General features: G+C 43.0%; 1 protein-coding gene across 1 annotated transcript in view; it reads left to right on the forward strand.

Annotated features, from left to right (window-relative positions):
• Nucleotides 1–9,546, forward strand: part of SLC45A2 (solute carrier family 45 member 2) — a 31,383-nt gene extending 21,837 nt beyond the window's left edge. Inside the window, exons 4-7 of the mRNA XM_047074133.1 lie at nucleotides 1,489–1,632; nucleotides 2,317–2,440; nucleotides 6,782–6,996; nucleotides 9,325–9,546. Of these exons, the coding sequence (XP_046930089.1) occupies nucleotides 1,489–1,632; nucleotides 2,317–2,440; nucleotides 6,782–6,996; nucleotides 9,325–9,546 (705 nt within the window). The remainder of the gene's footprint in view (nucleotides 1–1,488; nucleotides 1,633–2,316; nucleotides 2,441–6,781; nucleotides 6,997–9,324) is intronic.
• The last annotated feature ends 2,654 nt before the right edge of the window (nucleotides 9,547–12,200 follow it).

Here is a 12,200-nt window from a genome sequence, read left to right on the forward strand (position 1 = left end):
TGTAGAGTTATAAAAACAATATTTTGTTATAGTGAAAATAGAAATTCCCCAGAGACCATCTTATAAATAAACTAGCCAGGACTCAATTTCGTTATGTCAAGATTCAGATTAAATAAAGATATGACAAGAAAGACCCATCACCCACAATGATTGATGTTTATAGTCTCAGTGTCTTCAGGGCAGCTGACTGCTCAATATTCTCAAGCTTTCTTTCTTCTCTTATATAACTAAATGCTAAAGGCTGTTTGACTCTTTGTATTCAAAACTGTTGTGTCAATAGTTCAAAATTCTCATTTTCTCAAGGCTTCTGATACAAAAAGAAAGTGTAGCTTCTGGTTTTAACATAATTTAAGTCTAAATTAAAGAATATGGGCATGTGTATTCAGTGTGTGTGTATGTGTGTGTGTGTGTGTGTGTTCTATATTGTTTTAACTTCTGACTCCACATAGGGCTCATTTATATGTCTGACTCATCGCAAGATCCAGGGAAATAAACTGAGAAGAGATACTTGGTCAAGAACAGGGAACTGTTTGGCTCTGTATTAGTTTTGTATTGCTACCTAGAAAATTACCACAGCTTGAACAGCTTGAAGCCATATTTATTATCTCACAGTCCTGTAGGTCAGGAGTCTGGGTGGGCTCCACTGGGTTCTCTGCTTAGGGTCTCACAAGGCTGAAATCAAGGTGTTGATGGAGGTGCAGTCTCATCTTGAGGCTCAACTGGGGAAGAATCAGTTTCTGAGCCTCATTCAGGTAGAACTCCTTGTTGTACGACTGAGGTGCTTGTTTTCTTGCTGACTAATGGCCAGGAGTCACTGTCATCTCCTACAGTTCACTCTCAGGTCCCTTCCGTGTGGCCCCTTCCACCTTCAAAGCCAACACTGCTTGTGTTTGAAACTCTGGCTTCTTCTTCTGCTCCCACCTGGAGAAAACTCTCTGCTTTTTAAAGGGCTCATGTGATTTGGTTAGGGTCACCCAGATAATCTTGCTTTTGATTAACTCAAAGTCAACAAATTAGTAACCTTAATTATCTCTGCAAAATCCCTCTGCCATGTAACACCAGGAAACAGAGATCATGGGGCCATCTTAGAATTTGGTCTATCACACTTTCAGAGTCAAGAAATCTAAGAATTATAATAATCTCGGGGCTAGCTTAGGTCTGTGAGCTCTGTCCTTGTGCAGTGGTTCTGTCATTCAAAGATAGGATGCTAGATATCTCTTGCATGTTGACCCAAAACAAGCCCCATTTCCAGTTCCATTACCCTTATGTCTCCAAAGCCTCTTCTGGACCTGAAACTGCTAAATATCCACACACAATTAACAGAACCCCTCCTATAAGACCTCTCCATGGATACCTTGGTGCCATGCCCAGTAAGTGTGACCCTGAGGTTGTCAACTGACAGATATGTAACATGGCTGTGTGCTCTGGCTCACACAGCTGGCTGCATGTCTGCACTGAAGGTCACACCTGTTTCATGTTTTCTTCCAGACTAGGAAGGCAATGACCATGAAATCACTGCTGAGGGAGCTGGTGAATATGCCTCCCCACTACCGCTGTCTTTGCATCAGCCACCTCTTTGGATGGACTGCCTTCCTGTCTAACATGCTCTTCTTCACAGATTTCATGGGCCAGGTAATAAATGTGTGAACACACTCACTGACTTGCACATTAATCCTTCATTCTGCACCTGTTGAGTGCCTTCTGGGCTAACCCCTAAGATGGGCACAGTAAGAGTGTGAGAAGGAGTACTTTCAAAGAGCTGCCTTGTAGACAGGTCCCAGAGACAAGTTATTACACCCTAGACATCTCTATGGGACCAGTGCTTGATCAAATACAACAAAGAAGAAGGAATCAATGTGAGCTGCAGTGGTCATGGCAGGCATAATAAAGGAGACACAGTATGATCCAGGCCTTGAAAGGTGAATAGGAACTGGAGAAAGAGAGAAGAGAGAAAATAATTCAAGCAGTTATAGGAATGGCATGTGCAGAGATGAGTCAGAAGCCTGTTGGCTGTACCAGAAGGGGGACAGGGTTGTCTAAGTCAGCTGGGGGCAGGATGTTACGTGGAAGGAAGGGTGTTAATGATCTAGGGAGATGTTGTCTAGACTTGATGGCATTAGGACTTCCTGATGGTCCTTGAGTAGAAGTATAAAAGGATGAAAGGGGTGATGTAATCATGGGAGAATGAGCTCTGTGTCCTGGGAAGGGCCCTTTGGGCAGGGACTGCCACTCCCTAGAGATGGAGAAGCAGAGCACATGGAAAGGGTCCCTACCACACTGCGTTTGCATTTCAACAGCCCCAAATATCTCTTTCAGATTGTGTACCATGGAGATCCCTATGCTGCACACAACTCCACAGAGTTTCTCATCTACGAAAGAGGGGTCGAGGTTGGATGTTGGGGCCTGTGCATCAATTCCATGTTCTCCTCACTTTATTCTTGTAAGTCTCTTCTTCCTGAGGGTATCTTCTAAAGGGCTCTGGTCTAGAAGAATCTTGGACTTTATATTTCTGTATTTATTTTTTGCTCTTTAAAATACAAGATTCATGATAAATATATGGAGATCAGGAAAGACTAGTCCCTTAGGAAGGACCACATGAAGTATCCTTTTCCATACTGAATTCTATGTTGTTTTTCTCATTGATCACTTTTTTCCTTGGAATCTATGGGAACCTGATCAAAGTTCCCTGGAAAATAAAAGGAAATCTTGTAAACAAGATGGAGAAGTATTGGATGGACAAGGGCTAGAGTCCCAGCAGAGAGTATTGATTAACAGTGAGTATTAATTAGTGTTCTACTGGAGTAAGATCACTGGTGGAGTTTCACAGATATGTTTATTAGAACTATAAATGATTGAGCATAGGAAGGATGCTTAAAATGCTGGGTGACAGAATTAACATGCAAAATGTTAGCTTAGCTCAGGTAGGCAGGGTGAAATGTCACAGGAGCACTTTTCAAGGATTGAAGATGACAACTTTTTTCCTAAGGTACCAGCTTTCCACAGGGACTGGAGTCCATTAACCCCCGTTAGCTAAGTTTCAGCTGTAAGGACACTGCAAACAAAGAGATTTCTGTGATTGGTTTTAAACAACCCCAAACTAATGTATTATAACCTTAGTCTCATGGTGCCTGCCAATGTGTATGGAAATCTCCAAGCTCTGTATACATTGAATTAAGTGAAATAATCTGGCTGATAAAAGGTATGCAGGTCCCCCATTTGGAGTAGAAATTGGGCTTCTAATAATAATGGAAGCTCCTCCTGGATTTTGGGGAGAATAGCTGGCCTGCAACTCGGAGCTCTAGGCTTTGGGCAGACCCAGGGGATAGCAGGGTTATGGCCCAGGTGGGAGAGGGGGAAGTGATGGACAATCCCTGTCACCATTCCCAGGGGGCACTCATTCTGCCACTGAAGTGTGCTTCCTGAGGGGGAAGAGAGTGAACATGTATAATGACACCTGATCTGGCCTCCAACCAGCCATAGTACGTTAGGAAACCTGCTTCAAGATCAAAAAAATATCTTCAAAATATAGCACGAGTGGGAAAAGGGGACCTAATACAAACATATAAGGAATTCATGAGTCCCATAACCACGAAACCATAAAATTTATTATTTTAAAATTTATGATAACCAAATAATGGTGGCTTAAAGGTTATATTTCTTTAGCAAAACTCCTTTTTTTCCCTTTAGGGTGAATGAACTAAGAAAATTCCAGGAGGAAGATTTCAAGTACTTAAAATAGAATCAGAGAGCATTAGACTAAAAGGGACTAATAAGTTATTCATCTCAATCCCTTTGTGCTATCAAGAGGTGGGGGGACTATTTATACCACCTCATTCTTGTAAGAGGAACCCATTTTTCCACAAGTAATTAGCATTTTAGTTTTGTGACATTTAAAAATATTTTTTTTCTCAAAGAATTCCTACTAAGGACCATTCCATTAGGAGCTACTCTTAGGCATTTGAAAATTAAAATGCATGTTATTTTTTAGGCCCTTTTGAGTTAAAAGCTCTGTATCCAATAAACGATTATTTGAATAGTTTTCCAAAGTTATGTTAATGTGTAGATCTATGGGATCCCTTTCACTTGAATTAGAACTATTTTATTTATAAAATACCAACCAGCCCTAAGGATCTTCAGGGTCTCTCCATGCCCGTAAGATAAAGTCAAAGTCCTCAGCCTGGCATTCCATGATTTTCAGCTTGGTCTGGTTTACACCTTGACCTCTGTCACTCCCACACAGATTCACTCCCCCTGAAGACTCACTACACAGACTTTCTCAGCTCTGTGTTTTTCAAACTGCTTTTGGTTTTTCCTTCTACCAGATGCTTTTTCTAATTCCACATCTAGACAACTGCTACTCAAGCTTTTAGACTCAGCTCCAATATGACCTTGTTAAATCTTCCAAGTTCTTTCCCTCTGCACTCCAAAACACCCCGGGCAGAATCAATCATTTCCTTTAATTCCAGAGTACATCCTGTATTTTGGACTCATCATATAACATCAGATGCAGACCCAGAATTTCTATCCAGATGGAGTTTGGCAGGGCATTCTGGCTGCTGAGGTGGAGGGCGAGGTATGGTATTTTCAGGTTCCTTTTACATAGCAAGCACACTTAGATCCATGAAAATAGCAATACCGAATACTGAAATATAGCCAATTTTTCATATCATACGCTACTATTCATAGTGGGTGCTTAAATCAGTCATTCCCTCCAGTACTGATGAAAGACATAGTATGAAGACGTAACCACGACTGGGTATCAGGCCCTTACACTTATTGATTCTCTTCATGAATAGAGGATTTTTTGCCTGACGTCTTTGTACTGAAGTTACTTATGTTTCCAAATATCTCTTTGTGCTTCTTTGCCTTTTTCTTGGCTGGCCTATGTACTTGGCTGAGAGCATTTCCCCAGTGAATACTGATGGTGTCTTTTAGGTACTGAGACACCTGGGTTACATTTTTTTGTATAAACGTAATCATTAAGCAAACAGGAACTCTCCTAGCTCTCTATAGCTTTCACTCTCAACCTTGACAGCAGCCCTTCTAGGGATGGTACGGATTTAATAGAGGAAACAACGTTTCCCACTTGTCATTTTCAGAGCTCTGACTTCCATCAGATGACCTGAGACAGTGTTTAGTTTCCATAATTGACTTAAATGTAATACAGATTAGATTTCTTGTCTAGGTGAATTAAATCCAACCATTGTTTCCAACAGATATGGAAAATTTTGTTCTTGAATAGACACATTTGAGGTCTCTATCGTTCATCCCCTGGATTCATGGGTTCCAGTAGCATGGGCAGGGGAAAGATAGGGAACATGTGGATTGGAACAGCTATTTAAAAAAGAAAGATCAAGCTTTCTAAGGGAATTTTCCTACCATGTTGGAAAACATAGTAAAACCTTTAAAAAATTTATTTAAAAAAATTTTTTTTTAAAGTTTATTTATTTTTGAGACAGAGAGAGACAGAGCATGAATGGGGGAGGGTCAGAGAGAGGGAGACACAGAATCCGAAATAGTCTCCAGGCTCCGAGCTGTCAGCACAGAGCCTGACGCGGGGCTCAAACTCACGGACCGTGAGATCATGACCTGAGCCGAAGTCGGCTGCTTAACCAACTGAGCCACCCAGGCACCCCTAAAAAATTTATTTTTTGAGAGAGAGAGAGAGAGAGGGAGAGAGAGAGGTAGAGGGAGAGAGAAGGACAGGCAGAGCGAGAGGGATGGAATCCTATGGAGCCCACATCAGGGCTCGATCTCACAACCGTGAGATCATGACCTGAGCCACAATCAAGACTTGGACACTTAACCGACTGAGCCACCCAGGCGCCTCAGTAAAACATTTTAAAACAGAATTCTCAATTTTTAAAAATGAACTCTACTAATCTACTACAACGCTTTTATGAGCAAGCCAAGTTTACTGACTGGGAGGGGAACCACGTTAAGAGACAACCATCTTCAGACAAGCGTGTATTTGTTGCAATAACAATAGTCACCATTAACCGGATGTCTTCTCTGTGCTTGGCATTGGGCTAAGTGATGTCATAAGCATCGGATCTCATTTGATCCTGATGACAACCTCAAAGAAGGGCTTTATTAATCTTGGGGGTTGGTTTTTTAGATGAGGAAGCTGAGGTTTTGAGAAGTTACGGAAATGGACCGGGTGTGAGGGAGCCAGCAATGGGGAGGTAGGTTCTGGGTGTGGTGAGAGCCCCTCACCAGCCTGGGAAGTGTTGGCAAGTCAGGGAACCTGTCTTTAGATAAAGGGCATCCTTCACTTCCTTCCCAGGTGGGAAGTGAAGGGACCAGATGACCTGGATCATTCTTTAAATTTGGTTGTTTCAGTTTCCTCCAGTCTGACTTGGGGCCGTGGGGCCAAGATACGCCTGGATTGTTGTTTGTATCCTGTTAGGTTAGACTGCTGTAAACCAGAAGGACCCCACTTTTCTTCCATGTCTTGCGCCCCCACAGTCCCATAGCCAAAATGGGCTTTTCCACTTCTTTGCATCCCACTGGTATTCAGCTGCCTGCTGAACAGCACCTGGTCCCTCCCTGTGGAAAACAAGATTAACCTAGCAAGGCAATTTCCAGCTCTTCTGTATGCACAGGATTTAAGGCTGATTCCAAAAGCCAGCTGTTTTTAAGCACAGATAAGGAGATTCTTTTGTTCCCGACTCGGTATCAGAGGAAGGCTCCTAAAAAAAGTGAATCTTCAAAAGAAAGGATTGTCTGAAATTATCACTGACACCGTCAGCTGCAATTTCTCTCTTTCTTTTCCCCACAGACTTTCAGAAATCTTTGGTATCCTACATTGGATTAAAGGGTCTTTACTTCATGGGGTATTTGCTATTTGGCCTGGGGACAGGATTTATTGGACTTTTCCCGAATGTCTACTCCACCCTGGCTCTGTGTACCTCGTTTGGTGTGATGTCCAGCACTCTGTACACTGTGCCCTTTAACCTCATTGCCAAGTACCACCGCGAGGAGCAAGAAGAGAAGGTGCGTCATTGAACCTCACCTGAAGGCTGGGGGTATTTGGTAGGAAAGTGTAGGGCAGGGCTGGAAACAAGGGTCTTAAAACAGGAGCTCTCAAATGCCCAGCCAAATGTAATGACGGTCCAGTCGAAGCATGACCACCTTCTTAGCCCACACCCTCCTCCTCACTCTGAAGCCCTGTGTACCTGGAGAACAGGGGAGCAGGTACTGCTACTCTCATTTATTTGATTAAGAAAAGGGGGCTCAGGAATGCTGAGAAACCAGCCTACAATCACACAAAGAAAGGGGACCCTGGGGATTCTGACAACGGCCCCAATGTCCAGTGCTCCTGCAGCATTTCTGGGTCCCCCACTCCCAATGGCTGCAGTGGTGGAGTTATTGGTTAAAGGTAGGAAATTCCTAGCCCACATTCCCTTGGAGTCCAGATTTTAGTAAGTCAGACCCTGGGCACAGGGAGGAAAGCTGGGGTTGCAGGTGGTCACTCCCTGGCTGCCTTTCTCTGCCTTTGGAGCTCAGGCTGGAGGGGAAGGCACCAGGCTGCCCTAAAAAAACAGTAGGTGGGGTCTTTCTGCTTTAAGATTACCACCTCTTCTTTTCAAAACATGTCACTTTTTCTCCATGAGAATAGACTTACATTTCCTTACCTGGAGTAGTGATATAAAAGCTAAAGAAATAAAGCTTAATCCATCCCAGCAGGAAGCTGCAAAAACACTGGACCCTTTCATGTGCCCGGGCAACCCTAGTCTTCTCTATCATTTGTTCTGACCAATGCCGCAGGGCAGAGTTGCGCTAGGAGTTAAAACCTTCCAAATTAGAGTCCGTGGCTACTCTCATCCCCTGGCAAACATTGTCACTAACGTCTCGATGCACACACAGGTTTTGCTGCTAAAGAGACAGTTATCACGAAGAACAGAACCTCCTAGGAGAAAGCTAGGGCAAAAACACACAAGCTTTGCATTCAGAGAAACCTGGGTTCGAATCCTGCTGCCCCTACTTTGCAGTTGTGCAACACTGGGGAAGTCATCCATTTGTTTATTAAATATCACTTAGAACGAGTTCATTTTTAGAGAAGGCAATATGTTCACATGGTTCAACAATCACAGCAATATACACAATATACACGTACACACTGACAGGTGGCTCCCACCTACTCATTTCCCCATCTCCCCCCAGGGGGCCTACAAGTAAGCACTCTTACTAGGTTTTTGTTTATCTTTCCAGTATTTTAAAATGAAAATCAGACAAGTATGAATCTGTTTTCTTATTTTCCCTCTCTTATGCAAAGCATAATGTGCATTTTTTCTGCACAATGCTTTTGTTTTTCAACCTTACTAGTATAGGAATTGTCATTCAAACTCTCAGAGCCTCAGCTTCCTCATCAAGCAAATGGGAATAATATGCCCACCTTATAGAGTTGTTGGAAAATGAAACTCCACAAGATAGTGCAGGTGGCCTGTCTAGCGTGATGCCTACCTAGCACCTGGCAAAGACTCCAAAAAAGGTAGTTAGTATTATTGTTGTTATATGGGGATAATGGTAATACGTGCATCCAGGGAGGAGGGAAGGAAGACGTGAAGCGACATTTGCTGAAGAATCTTGCACAGGCCTAGCATAAAGAATACACCCAATAAGTGGCGACATTATCAACTGATTCAGGCCGCATATCAACCATATTGAAAGGCTGACTTTTTTTTTTTTATGTTGTTTCTCCTATGGAGATCTGGGATTCAACATCCTTCTACACATATTTGAAATTTTAACACTAAGGAGGGAAGGAAGGGAGTATGTATTGAGTTTCCATTCCATTTTATTTATTGACTTCTTAGGAAGAGATAATTTTGCATATATGAATCATTTAACCTTCATGGGCACTAACAAGGGAATTGAAGGTAGGTGGCAGGTAGGAAAAACAGCCTCAGGCACGAATTTGGAGCTTCTCGGTGACCTTAAATCAGGAGTTGGCAAACTATGCCTCATTGACCACATGTGGCCTGCCACTTGTTTTTGTACAGCCCATGAGCTAAGAATTCTCTTAATATTTTTAAATGAAATTTTAAAAAGAAAATCAGTAGAAGGATAACGTTTGTGACAAGTGGAAATTACATGAAATTCAAATACCAGTGTCCATGAAGTTATATTGGAACGCCAACTCGTGTGTTTACTGTAGCTGCTTTCACACCACAATGGTAGAGCTGTGTGCTTGCGACCGAGACCATGGGAACCACAGGCTGAACGTGTTTCCTATCTGGCTCTTCACAGAAATAGTGTGCTGACCTCTGCCCCAAAGTATCGTTCGCGTAGATTAAATGTGTTCCTGTGTTTCCCTTGCAGAGACAGCAGGCCCCGGGAGGGAGTCTGGACGGCAGTGAGAGAGGGCAGGGCCTGGACTGCGCAGTCCTCACCTGCATGGTGCAGCTGGCTCAGATCCTGGTTGGAGGTGGCCTGGGCTTCCTGGTCAACAAGGCCGGGAGCGTCATTGTGGTCATCACAGCCTCTGTGGTGGCCATGATCGGCTGCTGTTTTGTGGCTCTCTTCGTAAGATATGTGGATTAGGTCAATAGGGAGACATCATCCCTAACCTCCAACACAGTGAAGGACATGGTAGGAAATCAGTCTGTCCTCTGGCTCTGCAGCTTTGGGGTCTGCCCATTGGCTGCCCTGCGTTATGACTTCAGCTACAGTGATCTGCCTGCACCTCACTTTCTGCCAACCCTCTGCACAGCAGTTTCCTTATTTTAGGCATCATCCATCTCGGGAAAGACTGGGCTCTGCCTCCATTCACCGGTGGCAAAGGTTAATTGTGGGAGATGGCGCCTCCATGCGCCTTCCTACTGCATCTCAGGACATTCCAGGCCTTGACAAAACACCAGAAGCCGACTAGTTTTACACAGGACAATGGTGTTTATTCTATCATGTGTTGTTTTTTTCTTAACCAGAGATCTATATTTAATCGGAGGGTCATACTTTTCATTATTTCACCAATACTCAAAATATTGCTGATGATTTATGATATTAGCTTACTCATATTTAATTCATACTTCATTTACTCATACAGACAGTCCCTGGCTTACAATACAATGGTTCAAATTACAATTCTTCTTCCTCTTCTCCTTCTCCTTCTCCTTCTCTTTCTCCTTCTTCTTCTTTTACTTAATGATATTTGGAAAGCAGTGCACATTCAGTAGAAAGCATACCTCAGATTGTGAATTTTGATCTTTTCTGGGTGATACATGCCCGTGTGATGCTGGGCAGCGGCAGCCACATCTCCCAGTCAGTCTCACCATCCCGAGGGTGAACAACTGGTCCACTGACCACCATTCTGTCTCCATACAGCTCCATTGGTTTTGTTTTTGGTTTCCATTTTCAGTATGGTATTCAGTAAATTACATGAGATAGTCAACACTCAAAACCACTCCATCTTCCTTCCTCCCTCTCCCTCTCACGTTATCCATCATAGAGTGGCGAGGTCATGACTGAGAGGAGTGATCAGGGAGAAACCTGCTCTCTAGCCTATACTGTGGGATGATGATGAGCAAATGCTCAGAGGACCCCATGTGACCCAGAACCCTGTGTTATAAAAGAAACGCTTCCCTTGTAATTCACCTGTCCTTGGCGTCTGCAAAGTTTAAAAGTAGAATTATTTGCAGACTTCAATGTTTATTTCCTGATCATTTCTCCAAGGACTGTTCTGGTGATTGAAGATTTTGAAATCAATGAATGGGTGAGGTAGGAAGGACCTGCAGTTAAGGACCATCTTACCTGGACCCCAAGAAGTTAAAAGTAGTCGTCTCTGGCCAAGCACAGGGCAAGGGAAGCTCTTTTCAGCTGAAGGACTGGATGGGCTGCTGGGATGAAGAAAGGAGCTAGGGCATGCATTCACCACCACCCCTAAATCCCCTCACACACATGCGCTCACACACACACTTGGATATTCAAACACTCTGCTCTCTTAACTCGACTCCACTCAGGTTTGAATGAGTGGATAGAATCCAATTTTAAAAGCCTTTAACCACTTTTAGGCACTCAAGTACTTGTTCTCAGTATACTTGTTCTCTTGTTTCTCTCTGACAGTAATGTTCTATTCCCAGACAAATAAAGCAAATGCAGGGACACCTAAATTCAGATCAGAAATCCCAGGAAATCCTGTAGGAGAAAGGAAAGCCAAACTGCTTTGTCTGCTGCTTCCCGCACCATGCAACTGACATTCCAACCTCAAACCTTTAATCACTGCTTTCCCTCAGCTGCAAATGTCCTGTGTCCCCACTACCTGTCTAAATTGCCATCCCTGCCCACTTAACTTGTACCCTTATTTCTAGGTCCATCTCATATACTATTTTGATAAGGAAGTCTCTTATCCTCCAGCAGAACCAAGCTTTCTGCCCCCTGTATTACCATAGCACTTTCTTTTAGCCTTATTATGACATTCAACTCACTGTTCCATGACCTAGTTGCCTTGTGTACATGGCTGTGTCTCCTAAATATACAAGTCGGTAATGTGTCTAGTTGATGTGTGTGATCTCAGCACCCAGTACAGGGCTTGGCACACAACTGGCATTCAAAAAAATAAAATAAATTTGGCCATTTCCTGGTTTATTTTTTTGTCTTTGTGGTAAACAGAAGTCATAGTCTTGGCTCTCTCTAGCCATGTTCTCAGAAGCCCTCAAGTTTGAATGGGGACAAGTGGATTCTTTTCACAAAGTTCTTTCATGAAGGCCTTGCCCTTAGCCCCTTCTGTTTTTCTAGGGCCCATCATGGCAGAAGCACACCCTTCAACATACCTTCTTAAAAACCTGAACCAACCCAGTATCTTATTCTCAAAATTGAAATGGCAAGTTCCTGTAACAAAGAGAATCTCTCCATGAGAGGCTAATATCAACATTATACATGGATACACTGCCATGCTACTACTGTTTGTTCTTTCTGGGTGTTTCTTGCTTGGTTATTTTGTTTTTGGGGACTTGGAGGGGATTGTCGTTCAGTTTTTATTAGCCCAATTGCTATTTGATATCAGTATCAATATTTTTTCTTCCTAAAGAGCAAAGATAGACTAATTTGACAACTTTATTTATTTATTTATTTATTTATTTATTTAAGTAGACTACACCCAAGGTGGGGCTTGAACTTAACAACCCAGAGATCAAGAGTCACATGCTCTACCAACTGAGCCAACCAGGCATCCCTATTTGACTACTTTAAAACAAAAGCAT

Source organism: Lynx rufus, unplaced genomic scaffold, assembly GCF_022079265.1.
Source record: "Lynx rufus isolate CCGP_SWC_20201006 ecotype Redwood Valley unplaced genomic scaffold, mLynRuf1.p SCAF_1, whole genome shotgun sequence".
Classification (NCBI taxonomy): domain Eukaryota; kingdom Metazoa; phylum Chordata; class Mammalia; order Carnivora; family Felidae; genus Lynx; species Lynx rufus.